At 48.8% G+C, this 24,453-nt stretch overlaps 1 protein-coding gene across 2 annotated transcripts; it reads left to right on the top strand.

Moving 5' to 3' along the window:
* Window positions 1–1,843: 1,843 nt before the first annotated feature.
* Window positions 1,844–20,227, top strand: LOC135817185 (alpha-actinin-4-like). 2 transcript variants are annotated; one of them, XM_065330314.1, is made up of 10 exons: window positions 1,844–2,212; window positions 2,364–2,437; window positions 5,077–5,154; window positions 5,820–5,905; window positions 6,425–6,499; window positions 7,117–7,216; window positions 7,954–8,032; window positions 15,237–15,434; window positions 16,002–16,352; window positions 18,519–20,227. In XM_065330314.1, exons 1-10 carry the CDS (start codon window positions 2,144–2,146, stop codon window positions 19,050–19,052), a joined length of 1,644 nt encoding a protein of 547 aa, XP_065186386.1. In that variant the 5' UTR covers window positions 1,844–2,143; the 3' UTR covers window positions 19,053–20,227. The 2 variants fall into 2 exon arrangements, with proteins under 2 accessions (XP_065186386.1, XP_065186385.1); XM_065330313.1 differs by lacking the exon at window positions 1,844–2,212 and having other exon boundaries at window positions 2,233–2,437.
* The last annotated feature ends 4,226 nt before the right edge of the window (window positions 20,228–24,453 follow it).

Here is a 24,453-nt window from a genome sequence, read left to right on the forward strand (position 1 = left end):
AGTCTTTTCTAAGGACTCTCCACTGCAGCGTTTTCTTTCCACTCGGTTCTCTTCTTTTCATCGCTCAGCTTGCACTTGCAATGCTTATACATACTGATCAATCCCGTTCAATTTTCCGTACATTTTTCTCAAAATTCATAGCGCGGACGAAGTAGTGATTTTCCGTACAAATAAATACGGAAGGTTGATAGCACTGTGTTGAGGCAGCTATTGTTGACTTTATTTGGAATTAATTCTGTTGTATTTGCACACATTCCTGAGTGCATTGTATTACTACTAGCATCCAATGTGTGCTATCTGTGCGAGCTTCTAACCTTGTGAACATTCACCGAAGGTTCGGTTGGTGGCGCACAAGATCTTCCGGGATGGCTCTTGCGGGCTCTCAGTCCTGCGTTCACTGCATAAAACTTGGCAGAACAGTTCAAGTTTCAATTTAGGCCATTTCCTCACTCTGTGACTCCCAATATTTCACATGTGCAATGATTATAAGTATTGTAGATCACTGGGACAGCGCCACTTTGTTAGCCGATGTTAGTCCTGAAGAAAATTGACTTCATTGCCCTAAAGGTGAGAACAAATATGGACTATTTGTGAAGGAAAACTTTGGAAAATGTAATTTCGAATAAAAGTCATTTCGTTTATCTGGATAGGTCCAATATTTCACAAACGTGCAATATAAGTATTGTAGATCACTGGGACAGGGCAACTTGGTCTGTCGAAGTTAGTCACAAGGAAAAAACTTACTTCATTGCCCTAAAGGTGAGAACAAATTGGGACTATTTGTGAAGGAAAACTTCGGAAAATGTAATTTCGAATATAAGTCATTTCGTTTATCTGGATAGGTCCAATATTTCACAAATGTGCAATATAAGTATTGTAGATCACTGGGACAGGGCAACTTGGTCTGTCGAAGTTAGTCACAAGGAAAAAAATTACTTCATTGCCCTAAAGGTGAGAAAATATTGAGGCAATTTGTAAAGAAAGGATTACCTCATCTTAGGTGGTCAAAGTGCCTCAGAGTTCGAGTGGCAGTGCAAAGCCAGTGAACAAGACCCTTTATTAGTGAACTCCTCAGCGATGGCCACAGATGGCTGTATTTCGGCAATGGAGATCGAAAGTCTGACCACACTATGATTGTTCGGCGAAAGGACGAAGACGACGATTTCTCGCTATGTACGGATTTCCCGCGCGCTCTGACCTATGTACGGACTTGTCCCACACCGAGCAGGTCGTAATATTTTGAATCGTTGAGTCAATCATGGTTGTGCACAAGTGATGCGCGTGTCGCCTCCCGGGTCTATACGACTCCCTGATTATGACGGTAGTTTCGGAGCATTGTGGTTAGCATTTATAAATGATTATACGAACATTTTCGGAGCATTATCCGCTGGACCCTACTACTACTAGGTCATTATAAAACCTCTGAAAACAGTGAAAAGACCTCTCGGCTTCACCTCAAGCTCAGTCTTTCACTCTGCTTTTATTTACTGTTGGCCTCGTAGTCTACTCAGTCAGTCATTTAGTAGATACATTGAGGGATGACGACTAGTTCAGTGACTACAACTAAGTACAAGTACACTGAGTAAGTTACATTGTACCGGTAGTTAGTTTATTGAGTACATAACAGTGCTGTCCGAAATCTAGCTATGAAAGTATGATCACTCAATATCGTCGCACGGACAGTCGCGGACACTTCGAAACAGTCGAATGACGAAAAAACGAAGCGCCGATCGGTCCGAAGGAGCTGCAAACGTGTACATAGTAGATCTTCAGACTACGTGACTAAAACCATCCGCTATAAAAAGGCTGCATACCATGATGACTAGTAAAAAGTACAAGTACAACAGTGAGACGTTCTTGTCATTTTCAAGATTCGCGACAGCTTGTTCGTCCCGTGATTGAAATCATTCTCATTCTTTTCCACATGTGAGTAGTAGTAGACGTGCTAACTCAGTTTTGTAGTTCTGTCAACTCCACATGTGTGTTACGTCTTGGGCGCTGTCAGGGGATGTGTTGAGGTCGAGTGAGAAAATCGAACGACGTTGCTAGCTAGCTACGCCGTCAGTTCATTTGTCTGACTTGAGCGGGAGCGAGGCGACCGAACCGTGGTAGCGTGCGAGCGCGAGTAAGCGCACCTGTCCTGATGGAAGAAAGAGGAAGCAGCGCGCTGCCGAGCAGCTGGTTCACATACCCCGACACCGTGCAATGCAAGGTTAGCGCAGCTACCGAACCAGCTTATGAAGATTTCCGCTAGCTGGAAAATTTCTTGCTGTCCGGGAATGTACTTCATCAGTTCATGCACTTCAGTTTCACTGAAATTTGTCTTTATCATGTGTGACTGCGGCAATGGTTGCGTGTCGCAGACATTCCTGCGCTGGGTGAACTACAAGCTCAAGCAGTGTAGCAAGCACGTCTCGTCGCTGCAGGAGGATTTTCGGTGAGTCGAGCCTTGAGAATCCACAATGACGATGTTGCCGTGCTGCAGCCAGTGCACTCTGCAGTGTGTGTAATGATCATGATGGTAGGACGGGATTCACGTGTACTTGTTCCGAGGCGTTTGCCTGATTTGGTTGCTTGCAAGCCTTGCGACACGACACAAACTAAAATTACTTACTTGCTGTTGAGCAACAATTATTATTATGTGTGTGTGTGGTGATAAAATAAACAGGCATGTGAGTGAGTGATGCACGGCGTCACCGTGCACATGGTACAGACTCAGTAGTACCTTGGGCTAAGTACCACGCACACACGTAACAATCATGTTGCGTAGGCACTAGTACTTGTAAGTTGTAGTGCAGTGGAGGTGAAAAATTCAAAGCGACTACACTATTACAATCGAAAGAAGTACAATGACTGTATAGAAGTAGATTCGGAAATGGTGATTTCCCAGTAGTACATGACTGACTGTGCACTGTATGATTGTCGTAATCTTCTTCCTATTCTCTGTGGCGCTTTGTACGAGTCGATAAAGTCATGGTGTTTTGGATATTACTGATGATAGTGCATTGACAGCAGTCAATACAAAAGAGAGCATACAGTATAATGATACACTGTGATACAGGCTAGGCAAGGTGACACTGACACCTCTCACTACCATGATTATGTAGACTGGTATCCGAATCAGGCAAGCACAGAGGTGCTATTCATGACTACAATGCAGTGTTGCCCGCAAGCCGTCTCCAGACATGCATGCATGGCAGGTCAGTCATCTGTGTGGCATTCTTGCCAGCCATGTGCCACTACTTGAGAACTCTGGAAGTGAAAAGCTCTCTTAATCGCTCCCATGACATGTTACATTATAGTTGAGACCTCACTGGTTCCGTCAGTAATAGCTTATCTACACTACAACACCATGCCATGACGTGGGTCATGGCATTATCTCTACAACACAAGCGGCAGCCAGGGATAACGCAAGCAAACAATTGATGTTTCTGCCCAGTGCATTAGTTTTCCTGCTACCTCCCCCCCCCCCCCTCCCCACACACACACGACACTGTGTGAGATCTGATGAGTGATGCCACGTTGCCAAGGCTACCATCACTTCCCGTTGCTTTATGAACGGCTGGTGTTCCTATACCTGACTGCTGACTGAAAAGCTACTGCACAGCAGTTTTGTGTACCGTATTTCCCCGATTGCTGTAAAAAAAAGTAATTTTAGGTGCATTAAAACAAGTGTTGGTGCCAGAGACGTGCCAGGTTTCCGGTGTAATGTAGAATTAGGTGACCAGCGTTCCCTTCACATACAGTGCATACTCTAGTGCCTTTTAGGTGTAATTTAAATTTAGGTGCCTGGTTTCTCTACCGAAATCACCGAAATAAAAGTTACACCGAAAGTTACATGTTTTACAGTATATGTCGCACTCGATTATAAGTCGCACGACAGCCGCCGTTTGAGCCGAATTGCTTCAATAGAATCACGTAGGTAGGATGTCACACTCGATTTTAAGTCTTTTGCCTTTTATCTACCTCCACTGAGGAGCTCTTAATGAGCGAAAGAACCAACTTCCTCGCCATGGAGTGTTGTTGTGAATGCGGGCCAAGAGCGCAGTGTGGAGAGGTGGACGGTTCAGATTATTTGGCGTTTAAGTTAAGCCCGGCGATAAAAAGGTGTGTGACTTAGATTCGGCGAAATGACTGTACTGCTGATCGGCTGGGACCTACTCACCTGACCCCCCAGCTAATTCACCTGACTAGATACAGGGTAATCACTTGCACTTAAGCCATGACAGGGACATCACCAAGCCGCTGCCGAGATCACGGGCGTGCATACTGGACAGATGCTAATAAACTGTCCAAGGGAGTCCAGCTGACGTTCACACTTCGTGTGAAGTTCTTCATTAAAGTGGAGATCATGGCATGGCACTTGTACGTCTCTAATCACATGTCTGCACTGTAAACGAGCCACGTATTGGCTATTTCAAGGTCTTTGGCCATCCCCCCAGCTGTCAATTGGAATACAATAAACTCTTTGGGCACGGGGGAGGTCTTCACTCTGGTTTGTGATCACCTGGAGTATTGTGCACTACTGTCTGCCCGCCATACTCAGGCAAGATGACGGTGCAGTTGCACTCACTTCGCGTGCACCAGTGTGCTTGTAATACCACAGCCAATCAACTCCATCTCAAATTTGATCAAGTCCTTTTCACTCACAAGATACAAATTGTATAGCCAGTTGTAGCAGAGACGTGCACATTTTACTTGATAAATGCAGCAACGCCTCATGGCAGAGGACTATCCAAGGAGCTGCATGGCGGCACGTCATGCCAATAATGTGTGTATGCTTATCCAAATGTGTGTGTATGTGTGTATATGTGTCTGTGCATGCTGGACATGTGTGTGTGTGTGTGTGTGTTTGTTTGTGTGCGTGTGTGTGCATGTGCATGTGCATGTGTGTCTGTGTGTGTGTGTGTGTGTGTGTGTGTGTGTGTGTGTGTGTGTGTGTGTGTGTGTGTGTGTGTGTCTGTGCATGCTGGACATGTGTGTGTGTGTGTGTGTGTGTGTGTGTGTGTGTCTGTATGTGTGTGATTGCGTATGTACGTGCACATCCATGCCGATATGCCTGCATCACCGTTGCAGAGATGGAGTCAACCTCTGCGCTCTGCTGGAAGTCCTGTCCGGGGTGGCATTGGAGTACAAGGAGACCTGCCAGTTGCGGTATGTTTCCTATGCTGTCTAATGGAGTTGGTGCCGCTGTGGTAGCTGCCAGTCAGTGATCTGACACTCCTCTTGGGGGGGGGGGGGGGGGTAATGATGGAATGGTCTTCGTCGGTCCTGGTTGCACATGGTACTACCGTAGAACCTGTGCTTGCCAGACCAAGTACCAAGCGGAATCCTGTATTTGACCAGACAAATTTTCCTGGCCCAAAGTGCTGGGTGGATGGAACGTGCATCCCTGGATCAAGCGGAATCCTGTCCGGGGCAGTTTCCGCTGCACCAAGTGCATTCAGTTAAAGTTGGTTTTGCTGCATCTTCTTGTCAGCCATATCATTTAAGCGGCATCTGCTCCTGTTATGCAGGTGTGTGTGTGTGTGTGTGTGTGTGTGTGTGTGTGTGTGTGTGTGTGTGTGTGTGTGTGTTAGCGCTCAAAGCATGGAATTGTGCGTCTCCATTCTCGCAGTTAGTCTCTGTATAATAGAATAGTTCTATTCCGAAGTTCTAGCCACTCAGCGTTCGTACAATCGTTTGTGTGTATGTATGTATGTGTGTGTGTGTGTGTGTGTGTGTGTGTGTGTGTGTGTGTGTGTGTGTGCACGCACGCATGCATGCGTACACGTACTCTTGCATGCTTGTGTGTACATGTATGCGCTTTTCGACTGCAGTGGTGAGCGTATGAACAACATTCTAACGGCACTGTCGTTCATGAGCGAGCGGGCTGGTATCAACACACTAGGCTGGGATGGAGATGGTAAGCTGCTGCTTGGGTGCGGCACGTTTGCTATGGGATAGAGGTAGGGAACGGGGAGGGGGAGAGGTGTGAGGGAGGAAAGGGGGGTAGGAAAGTGCAGGAGCGGTGATGGATTTAGGTCCAAGGGGTACTGCAGTATTCACCATGCTCTACACGTGCCGCTTAATTCTTGTCCTTAGCCCCTGTACTCTGCACCACCGCTGCCATCCTCAGCCCGCTGTGTTATTGACTTGTTGTGCCCTACAAGCAGTCCTAGTATTTACCATGCCACACTCATTCTTACCCTTGTCTCCTGTAGCTTGCCTGCACTCCTGCCATTATGTCTGTATTGGCGTGTTTCCCTTCCAACCGTGAGGTTGTGGGCTCGACGCTAACTGTTTACTTGCCCTTGTTCAAACGTGCCGGACATAGGATCTCGGTGAAGATAGTGACTAGCGGGATATCAAACACGAACACTGTTTGAAATATCACTGTTTTCAGTGCATGATATCTGTGTGCTTGTACTGTGTGATTGTGCAGAGGTGGAGCGTGGCTATTTGCCAACAATACAGGCGATCATCTATGCACTCATCACTCGCTTTGAGCTTTGTATTGGTAAGTGTGCATGTACAGTCGGTCTAGTGCTGCCAGGATCAGGTGACCCACGTTTGCAGGACAGGTGGTCGCCTTGACAGGTCTTGCTGTGCTGTGGTCGGTATTGTGGACGTTTTACTGCTGTGGCCGGGTATTGAGTACGCTCTACTGCTGTAGTCGGTATTGCATACGTTCTACTGCTATGGCCGTTGGTTGTGTAGGTCCTGTACCTGACCGTAGAGAGTGTAGTCAGACCAGATTAAAAGTGACCAGGTCGGTAAAAGACCATCAAATCCGAAATGCTTTCCCAGCTGCGCAGACTTCGTAGCCTGGCAATGGGGATGCTTTTGTGTCCTCCAATCACACAACAAGTACATACTGTTGCCCGGCTGTCCGCAGGGGTTCAATGCATGCGTGGACGAGCATTTTGCTGAGCGGGCGACTTGAAGTGGCACTCCCCATATTGCTCAGCTCGCACGCTATCATCGCACTAGCAATGGCCGTCCAGGATCCAAGATGTGTGTGTGTGTGTGTGTGTGCGTGTGTGTGTGTGTGTGTGTGTGTGTGTGTGTGTGTGTGTGTGTGGCACGCATCTGTGTGTGTATACGGGTGTGTATATGCGTGTGTGTGTTTCACAGGCGGCAGTTCCCCAGTGCACGCCAAGCAGTTCCTGCTGGAGTGGGTCAAGTCCTCCGTAGCACAGCACACATTTGTCAAAGTCACCAACATCAAGAACAGGTAAGTGCCACCGCCATTGCTGCTGCTGCGGCTGCTGTATGACGTGACACAGTGACACTACATGTACTAGACAGTTTGGTGTGCACTCCATGATCAAACCACAGGCCGGTTTCTGCAAGATCCGTGGTACCATGGTGGTGAACGAGCCGATCCGCGCATGGACTCTTAAGTAAAATATATTCTTTGAAGTAAGTATAGCGTGTGTTGACGAATACGCTATGGGTGCGAAGTATAGCGTTAGTCTGCAGATTCGCTTGTGGGTGCTAGATATACAGTGTGTGTAGATACACAGTGTGTGTAGATATACAGTGTGTGTAGATATACAGTGTGTGTAGATATACAGTGTGTGTAGATATACAGTGTGGCTTGGCTTGAGCTAACGCATGTCTGCGCCGCTGCTTTGCCAGCGCATCTCAACTAAAGGTTTCGTGCTGTGCCGTACGCAATGCAGGCCGCTGTTCGTGTTGTCGCTCCGCGGTGCATCACCTGTTAACGTGGCCAGCAGCTTAATTGTGTCAGGATGTGCGAGTGTTGTACTGTCATCCACAGTCCTGCTCACACGAAATCCAGTCACGGCACTCAAGTTTGCGCCTTGCTCCTTTTTTCAGACCAGTGTTCGCAGGTCTGGGGCCGCGCAACGCCCGGCGCGTACTTGAGGGACGCGGCTGGATTTCATTGAGCAGCTCTGTACCTTTTCTTCTGGTGTGCGTTTTGTTCGGATGATTCATTCTTTTCAGCTTCCAGGATGGCATGACGCTTTGTGCACTGGTTGCCCGCTATCTACCCGGGAAGCTAAACTTGGATTTACTGGATCGGGTATGTGCATGTTTCTACAGCCCATTACAGAGTGGTGATATTTGTCTAAGTGATCGGCGAGGAAACAACAATAACATGGCTGTTGTGTTCACTACTAACACCTCAAAAGTTTCAGGATCGCACAGACGCCACAAGACAAAAGGTCACGTAATTCTTTACGGACTATAATGAATGAACAGTAGAATACATTGAGAAGAAGAGACTGGAAAAATACGAACTACATCGGAAAGAGAACTCTAGAACACTAAAGAAAAACAAACCACAGCATCAAGGAAAAGAACAACGCATGAGGGGTAAAGCGCTGACCAGCCACAACGTGCGTCCAACTTTGGCATGAGCGTACAGAAGAGCGTACAGCGCTCGGAAAGCGGAAGCTAAATTTGGCGGCAAAGCGACAGCAATAGTACGGCGCGAGGCACATGAGCAGTACGAGGCGCGGCACCTATACGCGTGTACGTGTGCGGCAAACATTACACACCATGTACCATATATGCATGAACAGCGCGGGGCGCATACTAACTCATTCAACATCAGTGCGCGGCGCAGGCATCTAGCTAGCTGGCGCAAGCATGATCATAATTGCATGCCATCACGCAATCAGCGCACATAAATCGCGCATCAAATAAATAAGTAATCAAACACAAATCAACACATCAACTAAATAAATCAACGAGCTAGCAAGAACACAATTCAAAAATGCAACGAAGAAATAATTACTATTCTAGTCGGTTATTCGCATGGGACCAAGCGCAATGTCCAAGCTGATGAACTGTGATTGCACAAGGTAAGCCCAAGCTCCTGAGCTAACCGTTCTGGTGAGCAGTCTTCTTCGTGCTGCAAACACACACTACACAATGTGTCGTATCTCGTAACAAGTACTGTACCAAATCACAACGAACACTAACAATACGCAATAGTAAACAATAATCAAAAACACTACGCAAAAAGCAAAGCAAGCAGCACCTAGCCAGGGAGACAAGCAGGAGTCACGGTCGCAATGAGATCTCGACGACACCCCAGAAGACCTTTCTCCGACACGATACACAACATTCTCCCCACCAAAGGGCTTCAACCACACTGATCACAAATCAAGACGAGGTGGTGGTCGAACGGTACGACGAGATCGACGCGTAACTTGCGGTTCAACGGTCGTCGAAGGTATTTCAACATCATCGACGACGTTGACTGGATCAGCGCTCGCGGGTGTCTGCGGCTGCGGCTCAGCGTCCACAGCAGGCGGCTCAACATGCTCCTTCGCTACTTCCAACGGAACCAAGCGTTGAATGGGCCGTAGCATGGACGATTGGCCAACTTGGACTTTGGCCACCCTGCACTTGCCATCTCTTCCAGGATACAGCTCTGCGACCCTACCCAAGCGCCATGATTGCCGCTTCCGGTTGTCGTCGGCAATAAACACAGCGTCGTTCACGACAATCGGAGTTGACTTCGACCGATGATACTCACTGAGACGAATGAGATACTCAGACGACCAACGCTGGTTGAGGTGCTCGTAGACGGTGTGGACATACTTGACTCGAGCGGACAACTGCCGTGGATCGAGTGGTCTGTCAGACGAGGCAATACCGGTTGCAAAGATGTCTCCCAACATCATGGCTGGAGTCAGCGGCGACTCGTCAGCTACATCCGTAGAAACCGGAGTGAGGGGTCGAGAGTTGACGACTCTCTCGATCTCCGTCAAGACAGTGAACAGCTCGTCTCGACTCAATGACGCTCGACCGAGAACCTTCTTCAAGGGAGCTTTCACACATGCCACCAGACGCTCATAGAACCCTCCATGCCACGGGGCAGATGGCGGATTGAAGAACCACGGGATTGCCACCTTTCCTGCTGCGGACTTGAACGTCGTAGCATTATCTGAACGTATACGCAGCGGCTTCCCACGACGGGCGATGAAACGACGCAATGCTAGCAGGAACACCTCTGTCGACAGGCTATCCACGAGCTCTAGGTGCACTGCGCGAGTAGTACCGCACACGAAGAGTGCGACCCACACTTTCTGAACATTTGATGAACTGCGCACGTACAACGGACCTGCATAATCAATACCTGTGAGACCGAATGGCTGGTGGTGCTTCACCCTGTCTGAGGGCAACGGCGGCATCTCCTCAGCAGCAGTCTGTGCGCGAAATCTGCGGCAAACAATGCACTTCTCCGACACGCTACGAAGAAACCGACGAGCTCCGAGAATCCAGAACTGCTGTTGTAGAAACGCAAGCACGCTCTCTACACCCTGGTGCATTCGCTGAAGGTGAGCATCACGCAGAAACAACTCACTTAGATGACATCTGCCCAGGATGATCGGATGCTGAACCTCGTAGGACAGATCGCTCTCCTGCAGACGACCACGAACTCTGAGCAAACCAGCTTCATCCAGAAACGGAGACAACTTAAACAGCTTCGAACCCTTCTTCAGTGGCTCCTTGCTCCGCAACTGGGACAACTCCTTGGGGAAGCATTGCTCTTGGATGGCGCGAAACATCACAGACTCAGCAGATGGAATCAATTCTGCACGCGAAACACCCTTGTGTCGCCATGACAGCATACTTGCGACCAAACCGCGAGCTCGTTGCCACTTGGAGAACTTCTCCCACGGCCAAACAACTGGAGTGTCAACCTCCACAGCCGACACGCGTGCTTCGGTGACGGACTCATTGGTGCTCTGAAACGAGATGACTGGTGGCCACTGAGACTCATCGCTCAACCATGACGGACCATGCAGCCACATCTCCTTCTGCAAGTCACACACTGGGACACCACGTGAGACAAGATCTGCAGGGTTGCTAACTCCTGGACAGTGACGCCATTCTACTTGCAGCTTCTGCGAAACTTCTTGCACTGCAGCAACTCGATTAGCAACATACGTCTTCCAGTGATACGACGGCTTTGAGATCCAGTGCCATGTGGTTAGGCTGTCTGTCCACCCCACAATCCTTTCAATTGGCACTCTCAATTCATTGACGACAAAGGACAACATCTTCACGCCAAGACACACAGCCGACAATTCCAGACGCGCAAGAGTGGGACGTACAACAGGTGCAACCTTCGCCTTCGCACACAACAAAGAAGACGTCAAACCGGACACAACATAGAAACAACAGCCATAGCCCTTCTCGGATGCATCGGAGAATACATGCAAAGTGACTGGAGCATCTGGAGTACACCCGATCCATCTGGGGATTTTAACGGAAGAAAGCGCTGCGAGCTCTCCCCACCATGAAGCACATCGGACAGCCAAATCAATAGGGAATGGGTCATCCCAACCACCGCCGAGCTTCCAACTCTCTTGCAACATCATCTTGCCTGGCACAACTGCGGGTGACGCCCAACCTAGCGGATCGAACACAGCGGCAACACAACGCAACAACGCACGACGAGACCAACCAGACACTTCCTTGGGACACTCAACATCACCGAGCGCAGCCACCGAAATACAATCTGACTCGGTGTTCCACACAATACCCAGTGCCTTGGAACCAGCCTCGGGGTCTGAGGTCATCGTGTTCCCTCGCCACTTCCGCAACTCCATGCCTGCTCCCTGCAAAACATTAACGCTATACTCCTGCAGCTTTTCAGCATCCGCACAGCATGGCAAGCTAGAAACGCAATCATCAACATAAAAACTACGCAGCAGCAGCTCTATGATATCACGCTCAGCAGCAGAAGCAGACTCGAAGGCACTATCGAAATGAAAGCGCAGCACAGCACTAAGTATGAAAGGAGAACAATTCACTCCAAAAGGCAGCTTCTTTAAACGCCAGATACACATTTCTTCGCTACCTATCTCAGGCCAAACAAAACGCAGATATGGCCTATCTTCTTCACGCATTCCGATCATAAAAAAAGCCTTGCGAATATCGGCTTGTACAGCACATTCATACTCACGGAACCTGAGGAGGATACCAGTGAGATCCGGTAGGAGTGATGGCCCGGGATCGACCATGTCGTTTAGGGATGGTGCTCCGGTGCAGGCGGCGGATGCATTGAAGACGACCCGTGTCTTTGTCGTTGAGGCGTCGCTACGGAATACGGCATGATGCGGCATGTAGTAGCCGGCTTCCTCCGGATGCGGTTCCTTTTCAATGGCATCCAGCTTCAAGTACTCAGTGATGAGGACGTCATCATACGCTGGACGTTGACCTCGTCTCTGTAGCTGCTTCAGCAGTGATTGTGCCGCTGCCATCGCTTGGTTTAGGTTGGCTGGCGGACGCTTCTCAGATCGCCATAGCAATCCCACTTGGTAATGAGGGCCTTGCCGCTCTATCGGGAAGTCCGGTAACGTATCAGCTATTTCCGGCACCTCTTCCATCTTCCACAGTCGGTCAAGTTCAATACAACTCACACTGACGGTCGCTGACTTGGTTTCACTATTAGCCGGTCCTGACAGCACCCAGCCTATTTCAGTGTGCCAGGCCGTCTCTCCATTGATTTGCTCCTTGCGGAGAAGGAACTCATTGCAGTAGTCAGCTCCAATCAGCATGTGCACTTCGCTTGATCCGGCCTTTGTCGAGTCATCAGACAGCTGCAATCCCTGTGACTGCCAACGTGCAATTGTGCTGTCTGCTAGCGGATCGAATCGGAGACCTAGCGACTTCTTTTGCCAGGCATTGACGGAAATGGACTTCGTTGCACCCTTGATGGTGACACGGTACCTGTCCATCTTTTCAAACTTCGGCTCCACGTCAAACGCCTTCAGCCTGACAGTTTGCGATCCAAGGTGTGCCGGTTGCAGCGAGTTCACCAGTGGCGCGGTGATGAACGATGCCTGCGCACCTGGGTCGATGAATATGCGTACACTGGCCTTTCGGCTAGGTCCTTGTACCTCAGCCACGCCGGTCATCAAGTGCACGCTGTTTGCACTACATTCATACGTACCGACTTTCGATTCGGCTATCGGTTCGGATGTTACCTGTTTGTCCTCTCTGTGCAGTAGACTGTGGTGTCGCTTGTTGCAGTGCTTGCAACGACCCTTGTTCTTACAATTCATCACTCGATGTCCTGGTCTCAGGCAGTTGAAACACAGTCCCTCTGCCTTGACGTACGCGTTTCGGTGCTCAGACGCCATAGCTGACAATTTCTTGTTAGCCTCATCAACGCTGACCGTCAAACACTCTGCCGACGCAAACGGTATACGTTTGTCGCTGGTGCTAGACTTGGCAGGCTTCAGCTTGCTACGTCCGTGGGCTGTTTGGTAAGCCATACCATCCTCCGCAAACGCCTTCAAGTCCTTCGTGTAACATCTCTTCTCGATCAAGAAGGCCTTAGTTTCTGCCGACACAGCTTCTAGCAGGACTTGACGTACGACACATCCGAACAATTCAGTGTCGTCCAGCTCACCGATTTGTCCGCGGCTAGAGGTACGGCTAGGCCTGGCGAGTTTTGCCCACTTCTCCGTCTCGCGCGTCACTCGTACCACAAATTGGTAGAAACTCTCATCACTTTTCTGCTGTATGGCCATCAGGGCTTGCCACGCTTTGTCGGCGGTCTTCCCATGCGCCATCAGCAGCTCGCGCTTCGCTTCGGCAAAGGTGTTGCAGCCATAGCATGCACCTTCCAACTTGCTGCCAGCAACAGCCACGCGCAAGCGGATCAGGTACTCGTCGTCGCTGAACTCATTTTGCTTTGCCACATCCTCGAACAGTTCGAGATAGGTCTCAACAGTCTGCTTACCGTCGAACTTCGGCATCTTGATGGCAGCCCTCTTGCTCGCTAAACTGCCATTCGTCGTATTCAACAAAGTGCTCTCATCACTCTGAGTCTCTCGTGCGTGCTGGACTTGCAGCTCCAAATCTGCAATCCTCGCAAGCAGCTGCTCGTCATCTTTCCTTTCCAATCTACTTCCTGCTCGTTCTTCGCGCTCTCTGTCTGCACGCACTTTCTCCTCGTGCTTCTCGATACGCTCCTCTACGTAAGTACGCAATGCCTCTCCAGTGTAGCCATAAGCTTGACCATTTGCGATCAGCTTCGCTTCTACCTCATCCATGTTCACGCGTCTCGATCCTGGCGTGGTCGCCAAAATGTTGTGTTCACTACTAACACCTCAAAAGTTTCAGGATCGCACAGACGCCACAAGACAAAAGGTCACGTAATTCTTTACGGACTATAATGAATGAACAGTAGAATACATTGAGAAGAAGAGACTGGAAAAATACGAACTACATCGGAAAGAGAACTCTAGAACACTAAAGAAAAACAAACCACAGCATCAAGGAAAAGAACAACGCATGAGGGGTAAAGCGCTGACCAGCCACAACGTGCGTCCAACTTTGGCATGAGCGTACAGAAGAGCGTACAGCGCTCGGAAAGCGGAAGCTAAATTTGGCGGCAAAGCGACAGCAATAGTACGGCGCGAGGCACATGAGCAGTACGAGGCGCGGCACCTATACGCGTGTACGTGTGCGGCAAACATTACACACCATGTACCATATATGCATGAACAGCGCGGGGCGCATACTAACTCATTCAACATCAGTGCGCGGCGCAGGCATCTAGCTAGCTGGCGCAAGCATGATCATAATTGCATGCCATCACGCAATCAGCGCACATAAATCGCGCATCAAATAAATAAGTAATCAAACACAAATCAACACATCAACTAAATAAATCAACGAGCTAGCAAGAACACAATTCAAAAATGCAACGAAGAAATAATTACTATTCTAGTCGGTTATTCGCATGGGACCAAGCGCAATGTCCAAGCTGATGAACTGTGATTGCACAAGGTAAGCCCAAGCTCCTGAGCTAACCGTTCTGGTGAGCAGTCTTCTTCGTGCTGCAAACACACACTACACAATGTGTCGTATCTCGTAACAAGTACTGTACCAAATCACAACGAACACTAACAATACGCAATAGTAAACAATAATCAAAAACACTACGCAAAAAGCAAAGCAAGCAGCACCTAGCCAGGGAGACAAGCAGGAGTCACGGTCGCAATGAGATCTCGACGACACCCCAGAAGACCTTTCTCCGACACGATACACAACAATGGCAACAAGGAGGACTAGCTGAAGTCACAGGAAATTCTTTCTTCTTACATGTTTTTCTCTTTCCTTCTTTCTAGTTATATTGTTTTTGCATCGTTTCCATCACTTGACCTTGTTTTTAATAATGTCACTTCAGCTTCTAGTCCTCCTAGTCCTCCTTGTTACATACCTGTGTGTTGGTGTTTGTTGTGGTGCTGCAGAGGGACACGCTAACAAACACGCAGCTGGCTATCCACCTAGCCGAGGAGAACAGCGTGCCGGCACTCCTGGACGCCATGGATCTTGTCGCAACCAGTCAGAAGAAGTTTGACGAGGGCACACAGTCGGCTGTCTATGAGGTCAAGGCGCCGTCTGTCGACGAGTTTTCGCTGGTCGTGTACTTATCCATGCTATATCAGGCAAGTGCTTCTGCCTTTCTGCCTCTGGTACATGTACCGCAGTGTCTTGTAACTGTGATTACCGCCTATCTCATATAGAAGCCTGTTTTGATTACAAGCCTGATTTTCAAGATACATTGTCGGCACATAAGCTTGGTTTTAGTGTTGACACGCATAGAAACACCTGGTTTCAATAGAAGCCTGATGTGAATAGAAGCCTGAGCCCTGATGTCGGCTTCTACAGGAATAAGCCCGGCTTTGTAGCATGACATCATCTTTCAGGCACTTTTTTGCGGTGGAACAGACTCTGTATTGCATGTGTGTATGTATGTGTGTGTCTGCCCAAGTATTGTTACATATATATAGTACTGTCAGTCGCCGAAGAACTGGGGGTTCAGCCACCTAGCCTAGACCGTTCTTATTCTCATGTATTACATGTAGTCTATGCACAGTTGAGTCACTGTGTATACATTGTTGGTATGCAGTGCTTGGTGAACATCTAGCCTGGTCATTCTTCGGCGCTCCGTTCTTCGGCGCCCGACAGTATTGTAATGTGTAATGTGTGCATGACATGTCACTTGTGTTCAGGTGTTCACCGGCCAGACAAGTGCATCACTACTGGACGGCAAGCGGCGACGCAAGTCATCCTCCTCCTCCAGCCGACAGCAGTCGGCTGTGGACCGTGAGATCGTGGAGCTGCGCGTAGCGGTCGAGAAGATGTCACGACAGGTCAAGTCATTGGAAGCTGATAGAGACAAGGCGCTGTTCGTGGCCAAGGAGTTGAGGAAATTCATCGAGGAGCTGAAGCAGAAGGGCGATATTCCTTCGGCAAGGCACTCTACCTGGACCGAAACATCATCGTCCAAGTTGGAGTTGCAGGTCATGCGCCAGGAGAAGCTACTGGTCGCCTCCAATTCGGCGGTACTGCGTGGATTGCAGGTATGAACAGCAAACACAACTGTAATTTACAGTACGGTCTGGTGTGCGGAAGAACATTGTTCAGAGTTGTAGCCTAGGCCGTTCTTATTGTTCTAGAAATATCTATAGTCGAGCCGCCACCATGTACTTAGTACATACTGTAAGTCTGTAAGTCAACAAAATATTCGGCGCATATTTATTTTCAGCTATTTTCGGCCTGGTCATGTTTGGCCGAAAATTTGTTGCGGCCGAGATTTTGTTTTGCAAGGTACAGGGTGACAGTGTATACAGACGGCAGCAGTACAGGCCGAAAATTTGATGCAGCCGAAATGGGTTTTAGCCCTGGGAGGCCGAAATTTGAATGGGTCGAAAATTTGCAGACTTACGGTAGGGGGCATGATGCACCTGGTAAAAATCTATTTTTGTTCTCACATCGTTGTTCTTGGGTGCCCGATAGTACTGTACATGGGTATTACTGTGCATTGCCCATGCTCTCTAACCTAAGGCGTCAGTGCAGTCGGGCCACTGGCATAGCTAACAGATCATGTTTGCTTCTCCTCAGTGAAGGCATCCTGTTAGAAGAGGGAAATGGTTTTAATCAACATTCAGCACCAGTGTACCCTTAGTTAGTGGTGCATGCTGCAAACTTGCTAGAGTTTGCTTTTCACTGAGCGGCGGTAGCTGGGAACTTGATAACAAGAGGCCATGCAGACTATATAACAGGGGCGTAGGAACAGGTCCGGCGGCCGCCAGACCAATATTCGCCAAAAAAAAAAAAGGAGCAGCAAGCTCGTTTTCAACCATGCGGAGGGTCAAGTCCTACTTATGCAGTACAACCCGCCAGGAATAGTCGTGGCCCAAATTTGCTCTGCCCACATCGATATTTTGCAGCACAATTTTGCCACAAAATCATATAATAATTATAGTGTTCGATATTCTGCTTGGCATTTCCTTTCTCCGTCGGTATTTTGCTTTGGTTCTGCTCGAGAAAAAATGAGTTTCAAGGAAAACTCAACGATAATTGTCGCTGATGACGAGGGAATTTTTGATTGAGCTCCTGCTGCTGCTCAACTTTCTACAAAAATGTGGCCATGAGTCTGTTTTGTCCAACTTTTGTGCTTGTTTTCAACCTTGGCGACTGATTGCGTTGAGAAAGTCCCTGAGAAGCCTTGGATTTTCTGAAAAGCCCAACAAAACTCGATATTTTGCTCAAAACTTGCCGGCAACTTGCGCATCCGATATTTTGCTCAAAGAATTGCTAGCAAATTTGGGCTATGACTAGCCAGGAAAGGCCCAATCACCTGATGTTCCTGAATGTCCACAAGAAACTGCTGGACGGCTAGTGCCTGAAGAGTACCGCACGGGAATTTGTACGTGCACTTCAGGAGAGTATACTAGTATAACATCAAGTCTTCCATGATACCACAACATTTGTCATGTCAATCCTTATACAAGTAAAATCGCCCTCTTCACTCAGTAGAGACAGAGTCGAGCGAGCTGTATTCCCGGTGCCGAAAGGCGGGCTCACCACCCCTGTGTATGGCAACTTCTCCATGTCTACCCCCCCCCCCCCCCCCCCCCAAGACAAAGTGAGTACTGTAGTACAGGAAAACCTGGTTTTAGCGACCACCTGTTCTTAACGACTGTTTTTCCATGCACCGACAGCTCTACACAGACACTGTGGGACCTGATTCTAAAGACCACCTGGCTTTAACGACCGCTTTTGCTTGCACCGTGAGGAGGTGGTCGCTTACACCAGGTCTTACTGTAGTCATACTATAATACTGGGCGGAGTAAAAATTTAAACAATCGCGACCTGCACGAGCTAAAAATCCGCCGGACCATAGGAAATCTGCTTCCTACGCCCCTGTATAACCAATGACTACAACGGATGCATGCACTGAGCACGCTCCTCACATGAATATGCATTCACGCTAGCACTAAGTTAGTCGTTGGTTCGTTGTCCCTGGCTGCTGGTCATCCCCACAGTATCTCTCTCTCTCTCTCTCTCTCTCTCTCTCTCTCTCTCTCTCTCTCTCTCTCCCTCTCTCTCTCTCTCTCTCTCTCTCTCTCTCTCTCTCTCTCTCTCTCTCTCTCTCTCTCTCTCTCTCGCTCTCTCTCTCTCTCTCTCTCTCTCTCTCTCTCTCTCTCTCTCTCTCTCTCTCTCTCTCTGTCCTCCGCTTGCAGATGCTGCGGAGAGAGGAGGGTGTACGCCAGACGAACACACAGCTCCTGCTTGACAACGTACGCAAGGACGCCGAGAAGAAGAACGACGAGACGCTGGCGGCGTGTCATGCACGATACGAGCAGCTGCTCATGGCGTCGCGGCAGGAATGCCAGCGCCTTCACGAGCTCAACGACCGCCTTCTGGAGCAGCTGGAGGAACGTGATAAGATGATTCGCAGCATGCAGAAAGAGATGTCAGTTCTGATTGGGGTGCATCGGCCAGGCCGCGGTGGTTCCGCCACGCCGACCAACGGCATCGAATCTCCAACACCCCCACCCGGAGCAGCATCGGGCAAGAAACCCAGAGAGTCCCCGGCGAATGGCAGAAGTAATGGCATGCGCACTGGTGCAGCTGCAACGGCGGCGGCGGCTGAAGCGCGGTCGGCCGAGGAGAAGGCGGCGTTGACGTCGACATACTCCACGCCGCGCTCGGTGATGGGCTCATGGCACCAAGGTGGTGGGCGGGGTAGCGGCAGTGCATCTTCAGATACTTGAGCAGTACGTACAGGTGCATACAGCGGGCAGTACATCTTCAGATACTTGAGCAGTGTGTGCACGTACATACAGGTGCATACAGCGGGCACAGCATCTTCAGATACTTGAGCAGTGTGTACATGTACATGTATAGTCATGTATGTACAGCAGGTATATACATGATGTAGTGAGGGCTATCAGCCATCCATAGCATACAGACACTGATCACAGTGCTGATAGCCAAGCCTGCAGATAGGGCTTACACATGGCCAGTACACCGTCCAGTGTCCAATGCCACTTTGGCCTTGAGTTTTAGTGTAAAAAGGTGCTATTCAGGTGAATGCTGTAATAATTACAACATTAATACATAGTGTCCAGGCAGGAGAAACATCGCGCTATGGTCAGCAGTCCTGCACACATGGTGCTACAACATAGCAATATAGTGTGAGCCAGTAGTACTTCTTATTTTGGTCCTATCTCCCATCACAGATTCAACAGGTTTATTCCACAGGTCCCGTATATGTATTGTACTATCAGACCGCCTCAGTGCATGGGTTGCTACACCCCATGTGGACCATCGGTCTGTATAGTATTGCACCCAACTTTCACGATGCTGTCAGTGCGCTTTTCTTGAGTTTCGACTTTGACTGCTTTAGAACCGGAATTGTGCTGCTAGCGTTTGAATCGGTACTGTTTTCTATGCTGCACGTTATTATTTCAGCCTCTCAGGCCGTGGCATGGAACACTTGATAGCCATACCACTGATCCCATACATTTACACGCTATCCATGATCTAACTATTCCCGTCATCCAATACCGACATACCGTAAAAGCCCGTGTATACGCCCACTCGAAATAACGCCCACCCTCCGTGTACACGCCCAGTCAGGGGAAGAAAGCACTTTTGTTTCAAAATAGCGCCCATGCCCATGTATACGCCCAGGTATGCCGGAAACACCAGTACACATGTACAGGTACTGATACCCAATACTTACTGCTATCCCTATTCCAAGTATACGCCCGGTAACGCCCGTGCCCTTGTATACGCCCAGGAAATCGAGGCTGCTATTATACGCCCGGGGGCCTGTACACGGGCTTTTACGGTATCGAGTTCTGGACTGAAGGCATGTATAATTGTATAATTGCATAATTACACTCACAGTCAGTATGTGTCAGTGTTCCTTTTCCAACCCCAGCATTGCCTAGTCTGCGTACTGAGGACTGCAACCCCAGCATTGGCTAGTCTGCATACTGAGGACTGCAACCCCAGCATTGGCTAGTCTGCATACTGAGGACTGCAACCCCAGCATTGGCTAGTCTGCATACTGAGGACAGTGACCACTGGTCACCGTGCTTGCAGGCTACAACAATTTACCGGTACTTTTACAGCGTTCGTGTCACTTGTCAGTGCTGTCACTCGAGTTGAACCTTTGAACCTTTGAGTTGAACCTTGGTGTAGCGATCGTAGATCTACTGGTTAGTACTAGTTTCTTTTCTGCGGCAGTGCCTGACGAGAAGGCGTTGAAAGTGCTTGTGGGATATATTTGGACTTGGAGATGGTGCTTGCCTGTTCTGTTCTTTAGACTTCAGTCTGTCTGATGCAGTGATATCATGATGGGCATTATCCTTAGTAGTCCATCGGCCAAGTCTCAAAATCGAAAGTGGTGATGCACTGAGCTTCCAACTAAACGCGACCATACCCAGCACGTAGAGAATATATCAGAGAACACTATTCCGTTTGTTGGACGTGCCGAATTCAGTCCAGGGCGTCGATACGAAGCGTTCTTCGTCGCCGAGTTTTTTACTGTGCGCTCCATTTGAGAGTGCGCAGAGTTCTGATCGAGAGTTTTTTGAGCAGATTTTCAAATTTTTGAGGCTGTCAGCTGACAGCTGTCAACCCTAAATGGCACTTAGTATGTGACAGGCAATAGGTTTTGGTGCCTCCGTATGGCTTCTAATAAGTTCTATCTTCCTTCGTTTCACTTCGCTGCTTCGCCCACCACCTCAGGAGATGACAGCGTACCTGCACTAGTCCGCTCTCGCTAACCCTGTCTCTCTTTCTCCGTCTTAGCGCTCGTCATTCGTGTCCTTCTGCTGGGGCGAGCTTGATACTGTTGTGTCGTAGTTTTTAGGCAATAGTGGCTGTTGTTCGCGTGACGATCAGGATTTATGGAGAAAGACGACGACTCGCCAAGTTCCCATGCAGCCACAGACGGCGTAGCAATTCTTACCGCCAACCCTTCGAGCAACGGAACCGGCCTGAGTTGGAAATCGTGTCTGTGTAATTGTGCCACGATACGGATGAAACACACAGGCTCACATGTGACGAGATGAAGATAATCTCAACAGGCTGACGGAAATCCAACAGGCTCACGGGAACGCTGCAGTTATGGTCGGAGACGCGGAGGTATTAAGTCACTGGTAAATGTTGCATCGAGTGCTGTGTGCTCTAACACAATTGTAAAAATCATGAAAAAGCGAAAATAATGCAATGGTGGGGCTGAGTGGTGTTCTGTGGAGGAGACGTCGCTGTCTGAGTATTCAACGCCGGACCCTGTATTTCAAGTCTGTGATCATGCTCGATCATAAATTCCTGTATGGCTCCAGTGCCTTCTCAGCATTGTTGGCGGGTAAGCACCTGGATCGTGTCCAAGTACTGCGGCTCTGGTGGCTTGAGGGATGTACGGGTGCTCGCCGTGCACCCCTGCCGGCAATCTGCTAGTGAAGCTTGGTACCTACTGTGTCCGGGAGATTTTCATCCAGAAGCTGATCTTCCTAGGCTGGAGCTGCTGCTACTCCTGTGCTAGCCCTCAACCACTGGTGCTCCTACTCGGCTCCAGTGTGGGCCATTAACCACCCTGCCCGATTTCGCACTGTTGCTATTCCACACCGTCAGCATTTAACTCTGAGGTCAGACCTTGATCCCTCGCACCATATGCTATCTGTCTGTCTGCCTCTCTCTCACACACAGATGTGCACGCATACACACAAACACGCATGCACACACACACGCATGCACACACAGTGACACAAACATACACATAGCCAACTTCTCTGTGTTTGGTGATCATCATCTGTTTTCTGATGTGCAAGCTCACCTCTGATGCCGATTACTTCCTTACTTAGACCCGGTCTGCTATTAGACCAGTCTGCTCTCCCTTCACTCGCTTGTAAATCCTACTTGGAGCAGTAAGGTTGTGTCACTGCTCCTACTGATGTCATTGTTGTGAAAGCAATATCATCGCCATTGGTGGTAATTTTCCACTGTGCATGAATCATTAACAATCATCATCTATGTGTCATGGCCTAACCATCCTCGTAACTCCCCTCATCGTGACTAGTGCTGTACCGTTGAAACCTACTTTGCTTCAGTGTATATTCGCTCCAAAGCTCTTGTTTTGTTGCATAGTGATCTGACGCAGTGTGCTATAGCCTATCGGGTAATATGGATAAGATTAGTACAGTCGGCATCGCCTATCGAGTGACCAGGTACATGTATAAGGATACTAGTACATGTATACCGGCTTAACGATATCGGAGCACAAATAGCACTGTGTGTGCAATATTCCTTTCTAAGCTCACGCTGTGCGGTGCAGATAGGTCATGTGTTGTTGCCAACTTGCCGCATGTGCATGTGCAGCAGGAAGGCACCACATGTCGACTACTACTTATACTGTACAGCATTGTGTGCTTACATGCATCTACGGCCTTGTGGATGCAATTGAGTCTCACATACATGTGCATGAAATATTGCGTGTAGTGCGGCATCAGTTAACATACAGTGGCTAAATATTTTTCTCGCAATAATGACCGTATTCACCACAAGTGTGTTTATGTCCAGAGCCAACTCAAGTCCTGTATTATTTATGACCATGACAACAAGACTTCCGGGCTGAAATTCCTCTATGACAGGCATGAACACTTGCCTTACAATTGTTCGTGATTGTACGAAGTACATATTCGCTGTTGCATCAATTTTGCACCATTTACACTGTAGTGCCACTAGTGGTATCACCTGCATGCGTATTGAGTCAAACAAGGTTACCTCTGTATAATTATGCTTATCGTGGCTATCAAGAGCTTCGATGCAATTCCCAGCTGACGAATGGTGTCCAGCTTGTGTTCAGCTCAGCTGGCACTCACAACTCATAATAATTGCGTTCTAGACGCCAGATGAGATGTTTTAGCTACAATGTAGACACAACGTCCGTGTTCAAGAAAGCCGTCACTTCATCTTCTGTCCATCCTCAATAGCACGCTCAAGCAAATACGTCTGAAACACAGTAGCGACAATCCGACAGCGGCGACACGCCGTCTTCTCCGAATGAGATTCTACCGTTCTAATTCAGATTCCCCAAAAATGTCGAAATAAATAATAGATTTCCACCAAGCTCGCTAGAATCTTGCGAGCCGTGAACATGCAGGCATTTCAAGTGTTCGAGCGTGCGTAGATTCTGCTCAGCGGCTCAAGAACATTCGCCAAGCGAAAAAAAGTCGATGAGAAAGACGTAATGGTGGACGAAATTACGAAAATCGGAAGAAGGTATTCGACCCAGTTCGACTATCCTGGACTGGATTGGCAACGTCCGGATTCGTATTCTATGGGGTCTCATGAGCTCGTGTGCCAAAGGGCGTTTAGTTGGAGCTTCAGTGCATCACCTTCGCCGAAAGAGGCCCTTTCTGAGATTTGGCCGATGGACTATAGGTAGACTACTTCGTCTCGATGCTCTGGAGCGATGCGAACTCGCGAAATAGCACTCAGGCCAGGCCTGCAGGGTAAAGATGGTGGTGATGCCGTGTTGTAGATCTACATGGTTGGTTGCCTTTGATGATCTCTGTCTCAAGGCGCAATGCGGTCATTTTGTTGAACCCTGCCAATTCAGACTCAGTTAGCCTGGTCTTCTTGCGCCTTGCATCATCCACTTAAGGTGGCTCCTACCCCTCGGGTCCAAATTTTTTTGTTTGAAACGTGGCTACAAACGATTGTACTTTGTTCCGTAGGATATCTAGTGTACGGAGACAAACTTTTATCAAGTTCTACCGGCCGGTTTCACTCGGGGGAGGGGCCAAACATAGCATACTCACAATTGCCAATTTTGGCCAAAAAACACCGGAAAACCACTTTTTGGGCCGTAGCACTCGTAGTTACCCCATTTTTCTTGATGTCCACCATCAGGACAGTAGTATACTTGCTAAATACCAGCATAAGCTTTAGAAGTGGGTAGAATTCTGCTGACGTTAGAAGGTGACCTTTTTCTCTTTTCGGAATCATCTCATTTCAGCGCACACGTACCACATATTAGCCCCGCCCACAAGTATTTGACACTGGACTTGCCCTGTATTCGATAGTTATGCTATCATAACCTAATAATGGTACTGTGTAGCAAGTTTGAGCAGGTTCTACCGAAGGTAACTCTTGAAA

The sequence above is a fragment of the Sycon ciliatum genome, chromosome 5, assembly GCF_964019385.1.
Source record: "Sycon ciliatum chromosome 5, ocSycCili1.1, whole genome shotgun sequence".
In the NCBI taxonomy this organism is placed as follows: Eukaryota; Metazoa; Porifera; class Calcarea; order Leucosolenida; family Sycettidae; genus Sycon; species Sycon ciliatum.